Raw genomic sequence first — 23,744 nt, forward strand, 5'->3', positions numbered from 1 at the left:
TTTCATGATAAGTTTAATAACCGCGTTTTGAATAATTTGTAGGCGCCTTATTTTTGGAGGGGGTAATTCCCTTAAACAGGGAATTCCAATAGTCGATGATGAAGATGCTAAGTCACAATTAATTAAAATTAGAGTAATAATATGCCAACTGGATCCATGCTAGTGCTTTTATATTTGTTTTACGCTTTTGATTTGATGGGCTATTTTCCTGAAGGGTAGTTAAGCAAGTTCTTTTAATAAATGAAATGTCCTGCTTGTCTGTATTACTTAAGCTGATATACACTTATTTAAATGATTGAGAAACATTATTCAATGTGTCACATTTTATTTATTTTTAACGCTTTCTTTCTAGGTGATGATATCACAGTGTATGGAGTGGTGATGCAGCGGTGGAAACCTTTTTGTCTTGATTCACGCTGTGATGTACAGATTGTCCTGAAGGCCAACTACATTGTGGTGAACAATAAACAGCCAACTGGGGTTGTTATTAATGAGGAAGTTCGCAAAGATTTTGAAAATTTCTGGGAAAAATATCAGAACGATCCATTAACAGGTTTGTGCAGAATGTGGGTTAGTTACATGCCAAAAGTTTATTGCTTTACAGGAATAAAAGATGCATGCTAGGATTGAAATGGTACCCCTTCACTGTTAAAGGGAGATAGGATGACAAGGAGAAATTTTGGCTGGATGTATTTTCTTTCCATTTTTGATGTATTTTCTTTCCATTTTTTTGTTAGTGATTTTCTGATGACAGATCTCAGTCACATCTTTTTTTGTCCATTCCATTTTAACCCTTTAATTGGCAGATGTTGAAACTGGCTGCTTTACGTAACATGATGTTGAACGTGAGCAACAGTGCCAAGTAACAGGCAGATCTCCCACAAGAACCTTAGAAAACACCTGTTGCTTCTGAGCAACAGTGCTAAATAAAGGATTAAACAAGTTGAGTAAATCTCTTTCAGGGCACCTTACAACTGCCTTTGGTGTTCTATTGAATGAGAGTAGGTGTATGTGTTTAAAGTTTGTTTCCTTAACATCCATACCAGACCAGTCCAGAACCAGTGGGTTATGTTTATTGTCCAGTAAAATGGAGATAGAGAAGCAAAGAAGTTCTTAAAGTCAAATGTAGAAAAAAGAGAGAGAACAGAGAATATGTCAACCTTGAGACAAACAATCTTTATTTTCTCAAATTATAATACAGATAAAACCACATAGATAAAAAGTCCCATAAATGAAATGTCCTATGGTGGAGGGATTCAATAGATGACCCGACATGGCCTGTGTTTCGGCCTCTGGGTGGAGGCCTGCCTCAGAGGTTTGATTATGGGTCTACTAGGTGTTACGCCAGTGCTGGGAATACAAACTTTAAAAGTAAAATCTGAAACGTATGCTGGACTGTAAAAGGAACCTGAAACGTCTGCAGGAGGTTTCGAGTCTTTAATTCTTCTACGAGTCCTGCAGACGTTTCAAGTTCCTTTTACAGTCCAGCATACGTTTCAGGTTTTACTTTTAAAGTTTGTATTCCCAGTGCTGGAATGACACCTAGGGCTCCTTTTACGAAGCTGCGTTAGCGGCTTTAGCGCAGGCACCTTTTTAGTGCGCGCTAACCCCCGCACTAGCCAAAAAACTACCGCCTGCTCAAGAGGAGGTGATAGCGGCTAGCGCGGCTGGCAAATTAGCGCGCACTATTATGCGTGTTAAACCGCTAACGTGGCTTCGTAAAAGGAGCCCCTAGTGGACCCATAATCACACCACTGAGGCAGGCCTCCACCCGGAGGCCAAAACACGGACCGTGTCGAGTCATCTATTCTATTGGATCCCTCTGCCATAAGACATTTCATTTATGGGACTTTTATCTATGTGGTTTTATCTGTATTATAATTTGAGAAAATAAAGATTGTTTGTCTCAATGGTTGACATGTTCTATCCCACTCCCCACTTGTTTTTCTATCCCTTAAGGGTACTATTCAACTTACAATGTTAAGTATATTCTCTATATCCAGCGAATGGTCACAGATGCACCATGCAGCTTCTGGTCTATTTACTAAGACAGCTCCAAACCCAGTTGGCAGCTGACTTTTGTTGAACATATAAGGACTTGAAATTTGGAGCAGGTGTGTAACTCTAAGGTCTGAATTCCCCACCTAAAACCCCCTGCCACCCCCTTCTTTCCTTCTAGTCATGGGCTGCTGCATGAGGAGAAAGCTTTGGTGGTTTATTGAACCTTCATATTTCTTCCTCTATCCCCTGGGGAGGGTTTTACTGGAATTGAAGCATTTTAGCAGCAATATATGCAATGAAGGAGTTGCAAAGTCATTATGTTTAGGGGAAAATAACTTTTTTTCACATGGGTGTTGGATAACTTTGCTTCTTGAATAAATGATAATGAATAAATTGTGTTAAGTGTTTTTCAGGTTCCCTTGCTCTAATATTACATTTTGTTTAAAGATCAGAAACTATTTATTGTGACTTATACAGTATATGCAATAATAGGGGAGATATCAGCAGGGCAGAGGGGACATTACTATAGTGTAGCATAAACCAAATCATAGTCGCATTCTCACGTTTCCTTTTTCCATGAAGGCAGTGTATCAAATAAAATTGAAATATGAAATATCTCCCTCTCTCAGATATTTCATATTTCAATTTTCTTTGATATGACCAATGGATTACATAGTAACATAGTAGATGACGGCAGATAAAGACCCGAATAGTCTATCCCAGGGGTGCCCACACTTTTGGGCTTGCGAGCTACTTTTAAAATAACCAAGTCAAAATGATCTACCAACAATAAAATTTTTAAAAAACACAAAGCACACTGTACGCATAGAATTGTTAATTATCATTCCTATTCCAGGGTTTTTCAAAGAGGTCAAAGCAGATGACTCTATGCACTATCACTTCAGTAACAACCATACAAAAATAGACAAATATACCCCCCTCCCTTTTTACTAAACCACGATAGCAGTTTTTAGCGCAGGGAGCTGCGCTGAATGCCCAGCGCTGCTCTCAACGCTCATAGGCTCCCTGCGCTAAAAAACTCTATTGCGGTTTAGTAAAAGGGTTTAGTATATTTAGTGTAAAATATAGACAGCAGATATAAATTCAGACACATTTTGATCACTAAATTTAAAATAAAATCATTTTTCCTACCTTGTCTGGTGATTTCATGAGTCTCTGGTTGCACTTTCTTCTTCTGACTGTGCATCCAATCTTTCTTCCCTTCTTTTAGCCTGTATGCTTCCTCTCCTCCAGACCTCATTCCCTCCCCCAACTTTTCCTTCCTCTCTCCCTGCCCTTTCTTTCTCTCTGCCTCCCTTTCTTTTTTTTCTGTTTCTCTTCTTTCCTTCTGTCTCCCTGCCTGCCCTTTTTCTTTCTTTCTCCCTGCCTTCCCCCAAGCCACTGCCACTCCATCGGGGACCAGGACCCAAACTGCCATCGGGGACCAAGACCCAAACCACCACTAATAACATGCCCGAAAGCTGACGCCGCCCCAAGCTCTCCCTGCTTCAGCCGCCCAGCATCGCAATCGACTTATTGGGGGAAATGTTGCCGGGTCCTGTCTTCACGGAAACAGAAAGTATGCAGGACCCGGCAGCAAGAAGAGGAAATGCTTCATTAACCTGTCTCCCGCCTTAGCCCGTAGCGAATGCTTGCATCAGGGCTCTCAATATGTGCGTGCCGGCTTCCCTTCTCCCCCCCCCCGGACATAACTTCCGGTTTCGGAGGGAAGAGAAGAGAAGCCGGCACGCACACGTTAGAGCCCGGAGCATAAGTTCGCTACGGGCTGAAATCTCCAAGCCGGGTTTTTTTTAAAATTTTCAGCAGCGACGGCAGCAGCAGATGACAGCTGGGCCCTAGGGAGAATACAGAAGAAGGCTGATCGGCCCGGTAGATCAGGACGGCAACACGAGTCTAGCGATCGACTCACGTTGCCTTCCTGAGCTACTGGTCGATCGCGATCGACGTATTGGGCACCCCTGGTCTATCCAGTCTGTCCAACCTGATTCAATCTAAAAATTTGTTGTGGTTTTTTTTCTTAGCTATTTCTGGGCAAGAATCCAAAGCTCTGCCCGGTACTGTTCTTAAGTTCCAACTACTGAAGTCTCCGTCAAAGCTCACTCCAGCCCATCTACACCCTTCCACCCATTGAACCCCTCCCCAGCCCATCCTCAACCAAACGGCCATATACAGACACAGACTGTGCAAGTCTGCCCAGTACTGGCCTTAGTTCTTCAGTATGTACTATTCTTTTCTGATTCTAGATCCTCTGTATTAATCCCGCACTTTTTTGAACTTAGTCACCGTTTTCGTCTCCACCACCTCTCTCAGGAGCGCATTCCAGGCATCCACCACCCTCTCCGTAAAGTAGAATTTCCTAACATTGCCTTTGAATCTACCACCACTCAACCTCAAATTATGTCCTTTGGTTTTACCATTTTCCTTTCTCTGGAAAAGATTTTGTTCTACGTTAATACCTTTTCAAGTATTTGAACATCTGAATCATATCTCCCCTGTCCCTCCTTTCCTCTAAGGTATGCATATTCAGGGCTTCCAGTATTGGTACCAGATCCCAGTATGTATCATATTAGAAAAAAAAAACCTGGTATTGAAACATCTTCTACGGTAACTATGGCACATGTAACCTGTAACTGTACATTATGTATATTGGTATTAGATCCCTAATGTGTGTCTAGTTAGGATAAAAACTTGTATTGAAAATTTTACACCGTTGAGGATAACTGTGGCAAATTTTAACCTCTGAACTCTTTTTTATGTTTATTGGTATTAGACCCCTAGTATGTATAGAATTAGGACACAACCTTGTATTGTAAAATTGTACTGTAACTATCATATTGTAACCTGTTAACTGTATTTTATGTATGTTTAAATTGTAACCCGTCTGAGCTCCTTGGGGAAAACGGGAGAAAAAACTAATTAAATAAAATAAATAAATATACTGCAAATATTTATTTTTAATCCAAGATATTTTATTAGAGAATATAATTAGAAAAACAGTAGATGCTCAACAATCTTAACAACATAGTTGAACTAAGTATATAAAGAGCATAAGAAAGCAAATTGTTACATTAAATACTACAAAATACAAAAGTTGGAAGCACAGTGCATTAAAAAATAAAAAAGTGGGAAGGGGAAAAAAACTAATTATACCACTATACCATTTTCTCAAAAGGATTGAGACTAAAAAGTATCACAAAAAGAAGATAAAAGGGACCAATACTTGTGAAATGTTCTAATTATTCCCAATTTTTCTGTTATCACCATACCGTATATACTTGAATATAAACTGGGCTCTCGGTTAAATTCGGGTCAATGCCCCCTCCCAGAATTTTTTAAGGCTGCCGCCGCAAGGCTCTGCCCCCCCTTCTCTTCCCTGCCCTATCATACCTCTGCTGATCCCTGGTGGAATTTGCGGGAGCAAGTAAGGAAGCCGCTCAGCGCTGAGAAGCAGCACCAAATCGCGTTGCTGCTCGTGCATCTCAGATGAATAAATTGGATCACACAGCCAGTTAGCAGCGGGGCAGGAGTTTGGAAAGCTTGCTTCTGCCTGCTGCACCTCCACCAGCAATCAGCAGAGGACCCGCTGCACCTCCACCAGGGATCGGCAGAGGTATGAAAATAGGGCAGGGAGGGGGGACAGAGGGCAGAGCCTGGGAGGGAGAGTGCAGAGTCTGACATGGGAAGGAAGGAAGGGTGCTGGGTGCAGAGCCTGATAGGGTCTGACTTATATTCGAGTCAACCATTTTTCCTCCTTTTTTGGGGAAAAAGGGGGTCTCAACTTATATTCGGATCGACTTTTATATTCGAGTATTTACGGTATACTGCAAATAGATGCAAAAATATCTAAGCAGTTTACAAAACTAATAGACAAGGTATGATAATGAGAGAAATCATTTTCAGGAAAAATAAACTACATGGAATATTAACCTTTACAAATTTATTAAAAAAACCATAATGATTAACCCTTTAATTGGCAGGTGGTGAAATGGCTGCTTTATGTAACTTGATGTTGAACGAGAACAACAGTGCCAAGTAAAAGGCATTTGGAGATTGCAGATCTTCCATAAGAGCCATAGAAAACACATGTTGCTTCTGAGCAGCAATGCCAAATAAAGGGTTAATATAAATAAAAATGAAGTTCATGTCATAAATGCTGCATATGATGTTGGCTGCCTTAAAGATTTTGTAACATGTTCATTCTGTAGCCCCTCAATATTTCTCTTCTCTCCTTATACACCTTCCCAAGAACTCCATTCCTCAGATAAGCTGCTTTTATCTGTACCCTTCTCACCCATTGCTAATTCCAGACTGTTCTTTTCATCTAGCTGCCTCATATGCCTGGAATAAACTACTTGAGTTCATCTGTCACGCCCCTTCCCTTAACCCACCATTTTGATATAGCTTTCAGTCTATAACCCTGTTCCTCGTTGCCCACTACCCTAGCCAGCATATAAACCATCCTCCTAACAGTATCCCCCATCCTGGCATCCTGTTTGTCTGTCCTATCTGTTTAGATTGTAAGCTCCATCGAGCAGGGACTGTCTTCGTGACTCATACAGCACTGTGTATGTCTGGTAGCGCTATAAAAATAATTAATAGTAGTAGTAGTAGTAGAAGCAGTTTCACACTTTACTTCAGAAACAAGATGATGATATTTGTTCCAATAATGTTGGTTTAAGGATCCAGGAAGGCTAGCCTAGAGTTTTGTTTGGAGGATGCACTTGGTAATGTATCTAGAACTACAGGGACAATTTTTTAATGGATTATAAGACACTGGAGTGCAATGGTGGGAAGAAGTTTACACAATTGACCCTCCTATTTCTAGTTTCTATCAGGATTGTAACTGAACTTCTGCTGAATTATTGCAATTTTCCTTTCCCCACCAGAATCTAAAGTGCCATTTGAAGGCTTTTATCAGGAACAAAAGAGCACTAAATTTGAACAAATTGAAATGTGCAGATGGCAGCAAATGCCAAATATTCTAATTTGGAAAAGTATACATGCCACATAGCAGATGGTGTGTGGGACTAGTGTTCTGAGCCTGTCTTCTCTAACATATTGCAAGTTTTTTTGCCTGATTGCCTCATGGTTGGATCCAAAATGAAGATCTCTACTTCTGCATGGTAACAAACTTTATCCCAGGACAACTAGGCAGTATATTCTCAATATGTGGATGACGTCACTGATGGAGCCCCCTAGCGGACGTTTTTGCAAGCAGACTTGCTTGAAGACCTTCAAGCTTGCGATAGGCCCGCGCATGCGCGTGTGCCCCTCCCACCCGACCTAGGGCATGCGTCTCCTCAGCGTGACCTCAGTTCTATGTTTCTGCAGAGCCAGAAGCACTGCTCCCTTAATGTCGCGCGATCTCGTTGTCCCTCTTGCACCGCGGCTTATTTGGTTAATTTTGGTTAAGTCACTGTGCCCGCGTCTTTATTTTTCTTTTTTTCCGTTCGTATATTTTTGCCCGGGTTCACCGGTCTTGTTCTGGCCACCTGGCCTCGCAGGGCCGCAGCCGTATTTTTTTCTTATGTCCCGGCCTCATTCCGGGTTTAAAAACTGTACTAAGTGCAACCGGGTTATCTCCATCACTGACCCTTATCGTTGGTGTGTGGAGTGTCTGGGTGCAGAGCACCCCACTGAGTCATGTCCACGTCGTGCGACTTTGCAACCACGGGCTCTTCGTCGGAGGGTGGCCAAGATTCTCCAACTCTTTGGCCCCATGGATCCTGCGGGACAGGCCTCAAGCTCGGCCTCAAAGTCCCCCTTGGCCTCAAAGGCTCCGGCCTCAGCTCCTCCTGCTACTCCGGTCTCGGGTAAGTCTCCTCTTTCCTCCTCAGGTGTGCCGGCAAAAAAGCCTGCCTCAGAGTCTCATGTCAGTGCCGGCTTGTCGGCGTCTTCGAGACATCATTCTAAGCATGCCTCCTCACGTAGGGAATACTCTTCCTCGAGGTCGCTTCCAAAGGAGCGCACTGCTGCACCTACGATCCAACAGCCTTTGGTCTCGGTGCCTATGTTCGAGGACATGCTTAAGGCTATACTTACCAAGCAGCTTTCCTCGGTGGTGAGCCAACTGGTCCTGACCTTGATGCCTCTGACCTCGGTCTCGACCCAGCCTCGGTCTGACCAGCCTGAGCATCCTTTTCTCGTGTCTCGGGGCTGTGCCCGCAAGACTCGTCGGGTTTCCTCGAGTGATTTTTTATCCCCCGAGTCACCTGTGACTTTTCGAGGGTTCAGGGGCCCGCTTTTCGCCCGTTACTATGTCGAGGCTTGCCCCTCCTAAAAAGCTCCGGTCTTCTCTGCCCCTTTGGGGTAGGTCTCCGACCGCAAAGCCTTCCAGGCACACCCTTGTCCTCAAGTTGGACTCTAGTTTGCGTTCCCCATCAAGGCAGATGCCAGCCTCTAGGGGATCTTCTTCGAAACCGGTGAAGGAATTTTCCTTTGCCCCGTCTTCTCTGAGGTTCCACCAGCTGATTCCTCGGACTCCAGGGTCCTCCCCGGTCCACCTTGCCCGGGGTCGTTCCTTGACGCCCCCAAACACTTTAGTTGAGCCTCTTCGGTCTCCCATTCGCAGGACTCCGAGGCCCTGGCTTACTATTCGAGGGAAATTTCTCCCTCTTCTCAGCTGCCCCCAGATCTTGCTCGGGGGTCTTCTCAGGAGGATGAGTCTTCTCGAAACTCCTCCTTTACTCGTTTCATCTCTGATATGGGTAGGGCATTGAACCTGGACCTCCAATCTGAGTCTCGTTATACCCAGGAATTCCTGGCGGAAATGGATGTTGATCATCCGCCCCATGAGGTGCTGCGCTTGCCATTGCACCAGGTTCTCTGGCAAAACATTTCTCCGGAACCTGGAGACCCCTCTATGCGGTCACGGCCATTCCCTCCAATTTGGAGTCCCGTTCCCGGACGATCCCAGTTAAGGGGTTTGAAAGTTCTCAGCTTTCGCACCAATCCTTGGTGGTTGAATCTTCCTTGAAGAAATCCAATCCCTCGAAGGTGTATGTAGCCATCCCTCCAGGTTGGGAGGGCCGTACGATGGACAAGTTTGGTCGCCGTCTTTATCAAAACTCAGTGATGGCGAACCGTGTCCTCAACTATAACTTTATCTTCATGTCCTATCTCCGGTTCTGTGTGGAAGCCCTCTACTCGTTCAGGGCGGACGTGCTGGATTCTCGTCGTCTGGAGTTTCGTCTTCTAGAGGAGACTCTCTCCCAGCTTCGCCTCTATATGTTTCAGGCGGCCTATGACGCCTTCGAGTTGTCCTCGAGGGTCACGGCGTTTGCGATCGTCATGCATCACCTCGCTTGGCTCAGGATTGTGGACATGGATCCGAATCTCCAGGTTCGTCTTGCCAATCTCCCTGGTGTGGGTAATGAGCTATTTGATGATTCCATCGAGGCAGCCACTAAGCGCCTCTGGGAACACGAATGGTCCTTCGCCTCTCTGGTGAGACTTAAGCTGAAGACCCCTCCTGCGTTCTCTCGGCCTCCTTCAAAGCGGCCGCAACAACAGCGGCAGCGACAAGCTAAGGCCCAGCCGCCGGCTCCGGCGAAGCCTGGGCCATCTTTTTGACAATTCCAGCCTGAGCCTTCGGGCTCCCTTCCTCCTGGAGCCTTCCCCCCTCCCCATCGGTGGTTATCTCCATCATTTCTATACTCAGTGGGAAAGTCTTACCACCGACAGTTTGGTGCTTTCCATCATCCGGGAGGGGTATTCCCTTCACTTCAGTCACGTGCCCCCGGACCTTCCTCCAAGAGAGTTTCCTTCTGCCTGGTCTCAGCTGCCTCTCCTTCTGCAGGAAGCTCAGGCCCTTCTTCACCTTCGGGCAGTCAAGGCGGTTCCTCCGGACCAGTGGAATATCGGATTTTATTCCCGGTACTTTCTGGTACCCAAGAAGACGGGGGATCTGTGTCCAATCCTGGACCTCCGTGCTCTGAACAAGTTTCTGGTCAGGGAATGGTTCAGAATGCTCACTCTTCCTACCTTGTACCCCCTCTTGGACAAGGGGGACTGGCTGTGCTCACTGGACCTCAAGGAGGCGTACACGCACATTCCGAAACAGCCGGCCTCTCGACAGTATCTGAGTTTCGGGTGGTGGATCTACACCTCTAATATCGTGTTCTTCCCTTCGGCCTGGCAGCCTCTCTGAGGGTTTTCACGAAATGTCTAGTTGTGGTAGCTGCAGCCCTGCGTCTCCGCGGCCTGCAGGTGTTTCCCTATCTCGACTAAACTAAACTAAACTAAGCCTTAAGTTTATATACCGCATCGTCTCCACGGAAGCGGAGCTCGACACGGTTTACAAAGCTTAAAAATACAAGAAGAGAGGGGAGAGAGAGTTTACAAGAGCATATGAAAAAGGGGGGAAGTAAGCAGGAGATGTTATATATTAGAGAAAAGCCAGGTTTTCAGTTGTTTTCGGAACAGTTGGAGGGAACCCAGGTTCCGCAGCGGGATAGTGAGATCGTTCCAAAGGCCCGTGATTTTGGAGAGGAGGGATCTTCCCAGTTGATCAAAGTGGTTGACTGGTTGATCAAACCAGTTGACTGGTTGATCAAAGTGTCCTCGCGCCACGAAGTTCTGTGTGCGATGAATCAGACCATCTTGCTCCTTCAGATTCTCAGCTTCGAGGTGAACTTCCCCAAGTCCCACCTCTGTCTGTCCCAGTCTCTGGAATTCATTGGAGCAGTCCTGGACACGGTTCGTCTCCGCTCCTTCCTGCCTCGGCCTCGTCAGGAGGCCCTTGTTTGTTTATGCCAGAGGGTGGCCCATCTGTCCTCGGCCCCGGCTCAGCTCCTGATGGTCGTCCTAGGTCACATGGCCTCTGCGGTTCATGTGACTCCTTTTGCCAGACTTCACCTCCGTATTCCACAATGGACTCTTACGTCCCAATGGAACCAGGATCGAGATCCTGTCTCTCGACTCATTGTTGTGATTCCTTAGTTAAAGAAGTCTCTCCGTGGGTGGATGCTCTCTTCCAATCTTTCCAGAGGTTTTCTGTTTCATGCCCCCCCTCCGCAGAAGGTCCTCATGACGGACTCATCGACCTATGCTTGGGGGGCTCATCTGGATGATCTTCGCACCCAGTCTTTGGCCGACCACTTTTGTCACATCAATCTGCTGGAGCTTCGAGCGATTTTCCTCGCCCTGAAGGCTTTTTGTCACCTGCTTCGCGACTGAGTGGTGCTGATCCGCATGGACAGCCATGTATTATATCAACAAACAAGGGGGCACGGGGTCCTTGTCTCTGTGCCAAGAGGCGATGCGGCTCTGGGATTGAGCCATTCGCCGCAACATATTCCTTCGAGCGGTCTACATTCAGGGCCAGCACAACTGTCTGGCGGACAGGTTGAGTCGTCTTCTGCAGCCTCACGAGTGGTCCATCCACTCCTTGACCCTGCGTCAGGTTATTGCTCCAGGACTCCGGGACTCCGGATGTCAATCTGTTCACGTCCCCCCTCAATCACAAGTTGCCCCGCTTCTGCTACAGGGTTTACACCCCTCTCAGACTCGAAGCAGATGCTTTTCTGCTGGACTGGACGAACCTGTTTCTATATGCGTTCCCTCCATTCCCTCTGATTCTGAAAACTCTCATCAGGCTCAAGCCCACGAGTTTCACCATGATTCTAATAGCTCCTCGGTGGCCCCGACAGCCGTGGTACCCCCTTCTGTTGCAACTCAGTTCCAGGGAGCCTCTTCTTCCTGTTTTTCCTTCTCTGCTTACGCAGAGTCGAGGTTCTCTACTTCATCCCAACCTTCAGTCTCTGCACTTAATGGCTTGGTTCCTTGAGACTTAATGCCCTCGTTCCAGTTCTCTCAGCCTGTGCTGGACATCCTGGAGGCATCTCGGAAGGAGTCCATTCGCCACTGTTACCATCAGAAGTGGACCCAATTTTCTTCCTGGTGTGCTACTCGACAGCAGGAGCCGCTGTCTTCCTCCTTATCTACTGTTCTGGATTATCTGTTACACTTGTCTGGCGCTGGACTCAAGTCCTCTTCGGTTCGAGTCCACCTTAGTGCCGTTGCTGCTTTTCATCAGCCGATTGACGGGAAGCCTATCTCTGTTCATCCTGTGGTTTCCCGCTTCATGAAAGGCCTTTTCCACGTTCATCCGCCCCTTAAATCTCCTCCGGTGGTTTGGGATCTAAATGTGGTCCTTGCTCGCTTGATGAAACCCCCGTTCGAGCCACTAGCACGGGCTCACTTGAAGTATCTTACCTGGAAGGTTGTGTTTCTGATTGCTCTCACTTCTGCCCGTCGGGTCAGTGAGCTTCAAGCCTTGGTAGCGGACCCACCTTTCACCGTCTTCCATCATGATAAGGTGGTTCTCCATACCCATCCTAAGTTCTTGCCTAAGGTTGTTTCTGAGTTTCACATCAACCAATCTATTGTTCTTCCTGTGTTTTTTCCGAAGCCCCATTCTCACCCTGGAGAAGTGGCTCCGCATTCTCTTGATTGTAAGCATGCGCTGGCCTTCTACTTGAAGCGCACTGCTCCTCATCGTTCTGCTCCTTAGCTGTTCCTCTCTTTCAATCCAAATCACTTGGGTCGCTCTGTTTCTAAGTGGACCATTTCTAACTGGTTGGCCGCTTGTTTCTCTTTCTGTTACGCTCAGGCTGGTCTCTCCCTGCCGGGTCGTGTCATAGGCCACAAGGTCAGAGCAATGCTTTCCTCCGCTCTACTCCGCTTGAGGAAATCTGTAAGGCTGCCACTTGGTCCTCGGTTCATACGTTTACCTCTCACTACTGTCTGGATACTTTCTCCAGGCGTGATGGCCATTTTGGCCAGTCTGTTTTGCAAAATCTGTTCTCCTAAATTGCCAACTCTCCCTCCATCCCATTCTGGTTAGCTTGGAGGTCTCCCACATGTTGAGAATATGTTGCCTGCTTGTCCTGGGATAAAGCACAGTTACTTACTATAACAGGTGTTATCCAGGGACAGCAGGCAGATATTCTCGCAACCCATCCACCTCCCCATGGTTGGCTTCTTTGCTAGCTATCTGAACTGAGGCCATGCTGATGAGACGCATGCCCTAGGTCGGACGGGAGGTGCACGCGCACATACGCGGGCCAATCACAAGCTTGAAGTTCTTCAAGCAAGTCTGCTTGTGAAAACGTCCACTAGGGGGCTCCGTCGGTGACGTCACCCACATGTTGAGAATATCTGCCTGCTGTCCCTGGATAACACCTGTTACGGTAAGTAACTGTGCTATATATCCACACCAATTTAATTTTAAAAAAAGTTGTGCGTGGATTCTGAAGTTAGGCGTTGCTAGGGGTTCTCAATAAGGGTGGCTAGTGATGCCTAATGTAGGAGTCTTATACAGAAACTGGCCTTTAGTGACTATGCCATTTTTACCATCTTGTGCCAATTGCCTCCACTCCATCTTGAATACTGGCCACCCTTGTTAACTTCAGGGCCTACATTCTTGGTCACTCCAATGACAGTAAATTATTTTTGCAGTGGGGAATGTCTAGTGATATCTGATATTCTCTGCCTTTAGCTTTTTTTGCAGTAGACTTAGCTTCCAAGCTTTGGCAAGAATTCTGATCTTTATGGTGAATTGCTGATAACCTGTTTCACAAGAAAGTGATTTATTTTAGTTTGCCCTTAGAGCTCTATGTGCCCTTTTCACTTGAACCCTGGGTACATCTGCCACTTCCTCCCCTGTTGTTAGCAGTGCAAGATTCAGCCTTATTACTGTAGCTATACAGTCAAGGATGTCCTGCGAGAACCTATGACAGCCATTTGGAAAGCAGCGCAGGGCCGAGCAGGAGAGCATAAAGCTTGCTCCTGATGTCTGCGCTGCTGATCTGTTTTGCCGCTGGCCGAGAAATAAGACGAGGGAAGGATATACGCTGAACCACCAGGTTAAAAAGGGGGAACGGTGACGATGGATGGATGGATGGACGGACGGACGGGGTTTAAAAAGGTGGGGTGGCAGCGGGTGGGTGGTTGGGTTTAAAAAGGTGGGGCGGTGCCAGCAGGCGAGTGGGTTTAAAAAGGTGGGGCGGTGGGGGCAGCGGGTGGGTTTTACAATGGTACGGGGGGGAAGTTCTTCGCTTCATAAGACACACTGAGATTTCCGCCCACTTTTGGGTGGAAAAAAAGTGCGTCTTATGGAACAAAAAATACGGTATCTAAGATCTGAAAATAGTATGAAATTGAGTCTGGAGGGTAAGATGTCAATTATTCATGTTAGGATTGGAGCAACAGTGATGTCTATGGCAGGTGCTAAACTTTGGAATGCCCTGCCCGGTATTTTGTGATTTCGTGTTGGGAGGATTAACTTTAAAGAAAATGTTAATGCCTTCCTATGTTAATGCCTCTTTTGGTGATCCATCCCTATGGCTGTTACCGCTTTTCTGGAATTTTAAGATATAATTCCCAAGAATATTTTAATATGAATTTGATCATTAATGTTTTACTTTTGTTGAAATTTGACCTGCTAATGTCCATGTTCTCCTGGAATTTTGTGATCTAGAGGAGGGAGGATGTTAATAATGTGTCCGTTTAGTTTGTTTGCCTGTGTTATCTTGTACTGATCATAGGGACTTCAAGATAATGTGTATGTAAATTGTAAACCACAAAGCCAATATGCGGTATATAAATTTTTAAATAAATAAATACATTTCTTAGTTTGTCATCCACCACCATCTAATCTTGTTTCTATAGTATCTTTTCTCTAAATCAGACAGGCTATGGTTTTTCCATTTTTTCTGGGCCAACACTACTTCATGTTCAAGCCATGATTTTGCCTCCTTGAGTTGCCTCCCAGTTTGTACAGTGTTTGTTTTTAGGTCTTTAGGTTTCTAGGTCCACTTTCAAGTTTGCTCAGCAGACACTGTACATATTGCTTATCCTTCCATCCCCTGTAGATCTTCCATCTGCTCCACAAAACTACATGATGAGGTTCCTTGTGCTTCAACCCTCTCTTACCGTTCCACTTTGGGACTCTGGTAAGATTATTTTTTTAAGTACACCATTCACTCCCCATCTCTACAGTCGCCTGCAGAGCTTTATCCCTTACACCATACAAAAAGATAGTCACATAAAAGGCAATGCTTTTTACTGCTCACCACTGACGCTCTAACCTCAAGCTGACATCTAACTCAATGATGTCACTTCCTCCTGAAAAAAAAAATTATTTGCAGTTTACATTTTTAAGATGAACTCAGAAAAATGCCTGGAAAATTTTCTTTAGAAAAATTGAAGATCTGTGATCATGTGTTGCATAAGATGATATGAATTTGTCATGTTCTATAGTAAGATGGTTCTAACAGTTGTTTTCAACTGTTTTCTAGGGAGAAATGAAATCCTGGCCAGCTTATGCCCACAAGTGTTTGGCATGTTCTTGGTGAAGCTGGCTGTGGCCATGGTGCTGGCTGGAGGTGTACAGAGGACAGATGCTGCAGGGACACGAGTTAGAGGTTAGTAAGTGCTTCACAGATTCATCTCTAGGGAATTTTATCTCCAAATTCCTGAACCCAGGGAAGATTTTTTCTAGCATGATTTCCTATAGGTGTATAGCTTTATTTCTGTCTGACCCTTCTCTTTCTCGCATGTAATATGAGGGTGGTTTGAAAAGTTTGGTAAAAAAGCAAGTTAAACGACAGGCCAGGATTCACTAAACCTCCAAACTGTGCACGATCCGTTTCCATTTGCATGCCGGCTGACTGATTCAGTAAAGGCCTTCATGCAAATAGGGATCATCGTTAGCACGCCCCCTATCCACGGCCAGAGCAATCCTCACTCATGCGCACATCCTGACAGTAGTGACAGGAGAAGCAGCCTCCTTTCACTGTTGTCAGGGCTCAGCCCAGCCCAGCCCAGATCTCTCTTGCCTGCTCCCGGACTCTCCTCTCTGCCGCCGTTCCCTGCAGTGCAAGTCCGTGGTTTTAAAGCAGGCCTGCACTGCGGGGAACAACGGCAGAGAGCAGGAGACTCCGGGAGTAGGCAAGAGAGATCTTCCCGACACCCCCCAGGCCCCGATCTCTCCTTCCTGCCCTGCTCTGCCGCGCCCCCCCCCCCCCCCCCCCCCCGCCAGAGAAAAAAGCAGGAGGGATAACAACTCCCTACTGCCATCAGCATTTTATTTTTTTTTTTTTTTTAAATGCTGCATGCATGCAGCACGGCCATCGCCCCCCCAACCGGCACGGCCCTCCCTCGCCCTCGCCCCCCCTCCCAGCACGACCCACACCCCCCGGCACCATAGTCTCCATTGAGGTATATACACTTAGCCCAGCGAGTTTTCAGTTTTTCATATTGTAGGTAAAAAAGCTTACAAAAAAACTAGAAACTCATTGGACTAAGTGTATAGCCCTCGATGGAGACTATGTGGTTTAATGACAAATTAGGTTCTTACTTCAATAATCTAGATTCTGTTAAGATACACAGGAAGTCCGTACTTTAGCTGTTGATTCTTACTTCCTGTAAAACTGTAGAAGGGTATCACTTTAAGAACTTGAACTCCTCTCTTTCTGCAGGGGAGAACAACGCTCCTCAGTTGCTACCAAAGCAATTGATCTCCACTCAGAAATAAGAAGGAGAAGAAGAGGCACTGGGAACTTCAACGGCTACAAATATACAGTATTCTTCTGTGCTCTAAAATTTAGGAAATAGAACAATGATCAATAAACAATTAACAAGCAAACAGTGAACAATAAATCAGTCACATGAGTAACTTAGAACCAATCTGCTAAGTGCAAAAAGCAGGGGCTAGAAAACTCTCCCAAGGGAAAAGAGAAAGGGAAACCCCTTTTCCTGTAATAACATTCTTGCTTAATCTTAGGTACAGTAAAAGAGGTCTCGAGATGGACACCGGCCATGTCTGAGGCAGAAATCGGGCGAATCACAAAAAATCCATACAGAGAGGGCAGTACAGACTCCTCTGTGTCCTAACAGAACCAGAATATTGAGGTAAGAACCTGTCATTCTGTTACGGATACACAGGAGTCCATACTGTAGCTGATGTACCAAAGCAGTACCATACAGCTAGAGAGGGACAAATGAGCCTGCCTGCAGAACTGAGGACCCAAAGGCAGCATCCTCTCGAGCTGCTACATCCACTCTAGAACTTTGTAAAGGTGTGAAGAGTAGCCCAAGTAGCTGCTCTACAGATTTCAGCAGGTGAAACAACCTGGAACTCCACACCCAGGAGGTCGCTACACGTCTTGTGGAATGTGCTGCAAGAGAAATAGGAAGCTGTATCCCGCAGGAAATGTATGAAAAAGAACTGGAAGAGATAACCAGAACCTTCAGAAACACTTTGATTTCTTTTCTATGGTGTTCTCTTTGTAGTAGCTTGCTTTGCTTGCATGTTCTCTTTATCTGATACAGTTTATATTTCATGTTTTTCTGTCTAAAGGTGAATCTCATTTGCTGTTGGTGGGAGACCCTGGTACAGGAAAATCTCAGTTCCTGAAATATGCTGTGAAGATCACACCACGATCAGTACTCACTGCAGGGATTGGATCTACTACTGCAGGTATCCTATAACATTATAAAGCATTTTCAGTATTAGTGAGAAAACTAAAAGCAGGAATACAATGTGCTATAAATACTCGTATGTGAATAATTAGAGTGCAAGCACTCCTAGGTAAACAAGTGAAGTGTAAATGCTACAATAGATTGCATTCTATCTGTGAATGTAGCTTGGAAGTATGCATGGATAGTCTAAGATTTTTTTCTCCTCATTTGATTGCCCTCCTTCTATAGAAAATGATTGCCAAACAGATGGAGGGAACCATCAGCTGAAAATTACTATTTTGCCACATTAGAAAATTCATGTGTTAGGGATTTTGAGCAGAAAATGAAATTCATAAATAGCATAAGGTGTATATAAGGTGTACAAAGCAAAAGATAAACATTCAATTGGGCATGCATGTGACTCTCTGTCTGGACAATTAGCTTGTATGCAAAGTACATTTCAGGAAGGGGCTCAAGTATCCATATACAACACATTCTGCAAGCTGGAGTTCCTAGTTCCTAGGGTTTGTCAGAAATTATTCCAAATGTTGACTCAGAATTCATAGTAGCTCTGCTAGAAACAATTTGGGAAAAGGCCTTTTCTTCCATAGGACATGATTACTGCTGTGATGTTCGCAGTGGAAGAAATCCAGTGGCATCTGCAGAGATCAGCGTGGAATACGTTGAGAATGCTTGGCCACGTGGTATCCTTAGTTATATATAACTCCCTTAGCACATCTCAAAACAAAACCAGCTCAATCAGCCATAAACCTGCAGTAGACTCAAGCTATTTAGAGGCTCCAGGATGTCATAAGAACATAAGAATAGCCATACTTGGTCAGATCAATGGTCCATCTAGCCCAGTATTCTGTTGCCAACAGTGGCTTATCCAAGTCACAAGTGGCAGAAACCTAAACTATAGCAGCATTCCATGCTACTGGTCCCAGGGCAAGCAGTGGCTTCCCCCATATCTATCTCAATAGCAGACTATGGACGTTTCCTCCAGGAACTTGTCCAAACCATTTTTTTAAACCCAGTTACACTAACCACTGTTACCACATCCTTTGGCAATGAGTTCCAAAGCTTAACTATTCATTGAGTAAAAAAAGATTTCCTCCTATTTGTTTTAAAAGTATTTCCATATAGTTTCATTGAGTGCCCCTGGTCTTTGTACTTTTTGCAAGAGTGAAAATTGATTCACTGTTTTCCGTTCTACACAACTCAGGATTTTGTAAACCTCAATCATATCTCCCCTCAGCAGTATCTCTTCCAAGTTGAAGAGCACTTTCATCCCCTTTATTTTCTTGGTCGCTCTTTGAACCTTTTCTAATTCTGCTATATCTTTTTTGAGATATGGCAATCAGAACTCAATGCAGTATTCAATGTGAGGCTGCACCATGGAATGATACAAAGGCATCATCATATTCTTGGTTATCTCTGTCACAACCCACTGGGATGCTCTGTCTTGATGGACAATTCAGTCCACTTTGGCAAAAGACATAAGAATTGCCATACTAGGGACAGACCGAAGGTCCATCAAGCCCAGTATTCTGTTTCCAACAGTGGCCAACCCAGGTCCCAAGTACCTAGTTAGATCCTAAGTAGTATTTAATGATAGATTCATTCAAACTGGGCTGGAAAGCACATATAGATGGATTGTATACTCTGTTTTTATGGTCTGCTCGGGAGAGATTCATCAAATTGAGAGCAGTCAGAAGGCTTTCCGAAGTTGACAAGACAACAAAATTATACTAGTTCAAACAATCAAGTTATGATGCATTGCATCAACAAAATTATGCTAGTTCAAACAATCAAGTTGTGATACATTGTATCAATAATGTTGTCAAAGATCTTAGATAAATTTGTATAGATGCAACTAGATAAATATCTACAAATTAATAAGATTCTAGATTCTCATCAATATGCATTTTGAAAGCATCATAGCACTGAAATACTATTAGTGTCAATGCTTGATGAACTGCGATGTGAATTTGATCATGGAAAAGATTACTTGATTGCTGCTTTTGACACATTAGATCATGCTGTTTTGCTAGACAGGCTTAAAGGTTGTGGACTTTGTGGGGTAGTTTTTCATTGGTTCCAATCATTTCTATGTGATCCGAAGCAAGAGGTAAATGTTGATGGGAAATTGTCAGCTCAAAGAGTGATAAAGACTGGAGTCCCACAAGGATCAGCCCTTTCGACAGCTCTATTTAATTTATACCTTCTCAAAACCAGTTGGGAACAGGATTTGGGAACTTCTCTTGCACACTGGGATGTGGGGGCTAGCTTACAAACTATACCTACTATTGTTTACAGTGCTTCCCTAAACAATTCCCTAAAACAATCTCTTTTTATGCTGTGCTGTAAAAATACTGTTATCGGGGGGGTTTTCTTGGTCCATGTCCATGCCAGGGGTAGGCAATTCTGGTCCTCGAGAGCCACAGGCAGGTCAGGTTTTCAGGATATCCACAATTAATATGCATGAGATGGATTTGCAAATTTCTTTCAGGCATATTTTTTGTGGATATCCTGAAAACCTGACCTGCCTGTGGCTCTTGACCGGAATTGCCTACCCCTGGTCCATGCTATATGAGAGGGGTTATGGATCTATACAGATCTGCTCAAGTGTTTAATCAAATAAAATCTTCATGCTATCACTTTCTGCTGTCTGATAGAGCTTAATTTTTTCAAGATTAAATGACAAGAAAATGAGTTTGGGTACTGGAAAACAGGATCTGTACATATTCTGAATGCATGTGCAGCATACTGCATGTTATAAAGATGAGATCTATAAGTGGCTTTATCTAACTTGAGCTGTGTGGTTTTTTCCTAGTTTTAAATTTTTCTTAGATTTTATTAAATTGAGACTTGAGACCTTCCTTCAGTCTGTTGGAATGTAGGTATCAATTTTTTAATAGGGCATATATAACTCCATCATAGCTCTGTGGAGCATGCTACTTTTATTCATGTTTTTTGGATCTGTCCTAGTGTACGCCTCTTTTGGAAGTGGATATATGCATATATGTGATGAATATTGGGGGCCAGGTAGTCTCCTGTACCCCATAGCTGCTGTTATTGGGAATGTCAGGAACCTGTAGTTCCAGGAGGGCGGAGGACCTTACACTGGATTAGGAAACTCAGCTTATTGGGACACAAAATAATATTGCAAGTCTGGACCACTTCGCAGCCACCCTTTTATTGGACTTGGAAGGCACACATTTCTCAGTTGATCATTTGGGAGGCACAGGATGCTAAGACATCTTAAAGAGGAAGAAGTTATTTTTGTTGCTTTGGGAGCCTTACCTACAATCCCTTTCACAGAGGTCCCAAAGTCAGATAATGAATAGGTTGGGGGATACATTTCACTAGGGGAAGTGAGTTTTGCTATATTTTCTCTGGATCTTTTAATCTTTCAGTTTTTTCTTATGCACTGGGGTTCCTCCCTACATATTTTCTGGATATTTTACAGTCTCTTTTTTTTTTTTTCTTTCTAGGTTGTGTTTCCTGGATTCTAAGTTTGGTATCTGTGCGAAGGTTTTGGGGGATGGATGTCGGGGATGGAGGTTTAGAAGACTTTCTTTGTTATTTTTATTTTGGTATTGACTTATCTCCAATCCCTTTTTCTTGCCTTTTGTAATATAAGTTCTACTAGGGTGGGGAAGGGGGGTTGGTTCTTCTGATATTTGTTGAGAATGTAATTCCTGCCACATGATAAAATATTGTTAGAGAAGCAGAATGATTAATTAAGCTGGATTAAAAGTAACTCACTCTGATAAAGACCTCAAAGTATTCTTTCTATACAACATAGAAACCTTCACTAACTTACACGAAGAATCCACCTTAACCGCCAACACCCTTGCCGACTTCTTCAACACCAAGATCCAAAAATTAAGAACAACACTACCCGTCAGTCCCAACCCCCTCGAGCTCTTCCCCATCCTCACAGACATGAACTCATCAAACCCAGATCCTGGAGCCAGAGTCGACCTTAGCTGGAAACAATTCGCATTAACCGATTGGCAAACCTTCAATACTTACTACAACAAGTATACACACTCCTATTGCCACCTGGACACATGCCCACCAAATATCATGAAAACTGCCCCCCCCCCAACTTTAAAGCAAAAATGATGACATGGGTTAATCACCTACTATCCACAGGAAACTTCCTGTCTGAGCAAGGTCATATAATGATTACCCCAATTTTAAAAAACTTGAAAGAACCACCTAACTCCCCATCTAACTATAGACCGATCGCAAGCATCCCCCTATTTACCAAAATAGCGGAAGGGATGGTAAAGGCGGAACTTTCCGCATACCTTGAAAAATTCAACATTCTATGTGACAACCAATCAGGCTTTCGTGCGGACCATAGCACTGAAACCATCATAGCCTCCCTTCTCAACCACCTCCACACGCTCTTCAGTCAGGGCTCAAGTGCCCTGATCATACAACTCGACCTGAGCAGTGCCTTTGACCTGGTTGACCACACCATTCTCCTTGAATGCCTAGCTCACATTGGCATCTCAGACCAGGTCCTTAACTGGTTCCAGGGTTTCCTACAAAATAGATCATACAAGGTATTCAAGAATAACTCTTTCTCTTACTGCTGGGACAACACCTGTGGGGTCCCGCAGGGCTCCCCCCTATCCCCCATCCTATTCAACGTATACCTAGCCTCCCTAGGTAAACTCTTACACAACCTAAATCTCAAATTCTTTATTTATGCAGACGATATCACAATAGCCATCCCACTAACCAACTTTTCACAAGAACTACTCGACCACATTACAAACATTCTCAACCAGATAGAACTCTGGATGCTTTCATTCAGACTGAAATTAAACCCCGACAAATCAAAATTCTTCCTAGCCTCCCCCAAAGATAAAATCAAGGAAACCACAATTCAACTAAAAGGAAAGACCTTCCCCCTCGATCTGACCATAAAAATTCTGGGAGTCACGCTGGACAAAAACCTATCCCTAGAAAACCATACCGACATCATCGTTAGGAAAAGCTTCTCGGTGCTCTGGAAACTTCGCACCATAAAAAAATACTTCAATGACACTGCATTCCGCCTACTTGTACAATCCTCCATCCTCAGCATTCTCGACTACTGCAACATCATTTTCCTTAATGCCACAAAGAAAACTACCAGGAGACTAAAAATAATCCAAAATACCGCAGTGCGCCTCATTTTTGGCCTAAACATTTTAGTCCATTCCCTCATAATTTCAAAATTAGATTACTGTAACTCATTGTATTTAAACATAACACATAAGGAACAAAGGCGACTACAAATTATACAAAATATCGCCATTAAATTAATTCATCACGGGAAGAAATACGACCACGTAACGCCTTATCTAATAAATTCACATTGGCTACCTATTAACCAAAGAATAACATACAAAATAGCTCTACTAGTATTTAAAACAACAACTACCAATGAACCACAGTTCATTGATCGCCTTCTAATTCCACAAACCTCAAATCGTTTTCTCCGATCTAATACACAAAATCTATTAATGGTCCCCTCATTAAAAACAATAGGAACGAGACGCCACGACATCTTCTCAGTTAAGGCACCGCTTGTTTGGAATACCCTTCCTTTGTATATTAGAAATACTAAAGATCTTAGCTCATTTAAAAATAATTTAAAAACATTCCTCTTTAAAGCTGCATTTAACCTCTAAATTCTTATCATTTCATGTAAATTTTAATTCCAGAATTTTTGTACCCAAATCCTAATGTTCTTAACCTCCCCCCTCCAACCCTCTTTTTCTCCGCACTAGGAATCAAAATTTTGTAACTTTTTCCCTCACGTTTTCTCCACCTTATTCCAGTTTTGTAGTATCCGTCAGTATTGTCAGTCTGAAATTGCCCTGTGTTATTTATTGTAGAAATTTTATTAATATTTTTAATGTTTTACTCCAATTGTACATTTTATGTAATTCGCTTAGAAATATTAAGCGAACCATCAAATTTAAATAAAACTTGAAACTTGAAACTTGAAATGGGAACATATCACCCCTTTCTACCACCAACTACACTGGCTGCCATTTGAATCTAGAGTTCTTTTTAAATTCGCATGCTTCTGTTACAAATCGGTTAACGGTTCTTCTCCAAGTTACATAAATACCCACTTTAACCTTTATTGCAACAACAGGACATCACGCAGAATTCAACTGTTCGCCTTCCCTTCGCCAAAACACTGTCTTCTCAAAAGATTCCTCGATAGAACTTTCGCCTTC

At 44.0% G+C, this 23,744-nt stretch overlaps 1 protein-coding gene across 9 annotated transcripts in view; it reads left to right on the forward strand.

Moving 5' to 3' along the window:
- MCM9 (minichromosome maintenance 9 homologous recombination repair factor) overlaps nt 1-23,744 on the forward strand; it is a 144,540-nt gene that overhangs the window by 18,241 nt on the left and 102,555 nt on the right. For 7 of the 9 annotated variants that reach the window (XM_033937220.1, XM_033937225.1, XM_033937227.1 and 4 more), the window contains 3 exons: nt 353-553; nt 15,324-15,449; nt 17,387-17,506. In XM_033937220.1, coding sequence (XP_033793111.1) covers nt 353-553; nt 15,324-15,449; nt 17,387-17,506 — 447 coding nt within the window. Of the gene's footprint in view, nt 1-352; nt 554-15,323; nt 15,450-16,505; nt 17,253-17,386; nt 17,507-20,984; nt 21,667-23,744 lie in introns of those variants that run through there. The other 2 variants (XM_033937226.1, XM_033937228.1) reach the window with 2 other exon arrangements.

The sequence above is a fragment of the Geotrypetes seraphini genome, chromosome 3, assembly GCF_902459505.1.
Source record: "Geotrypetes seraphini chromosome 3, aGeoSer1.1, whole genome shotgun sequence".
Taxonomy (NCBI): domain Eukaryota; kingdom Metazoa; phylum Chordata; class Amphibia; order Gymnophiona; family Dermophiidae; genus Geotrypetes; species Geotrypetes seraphini.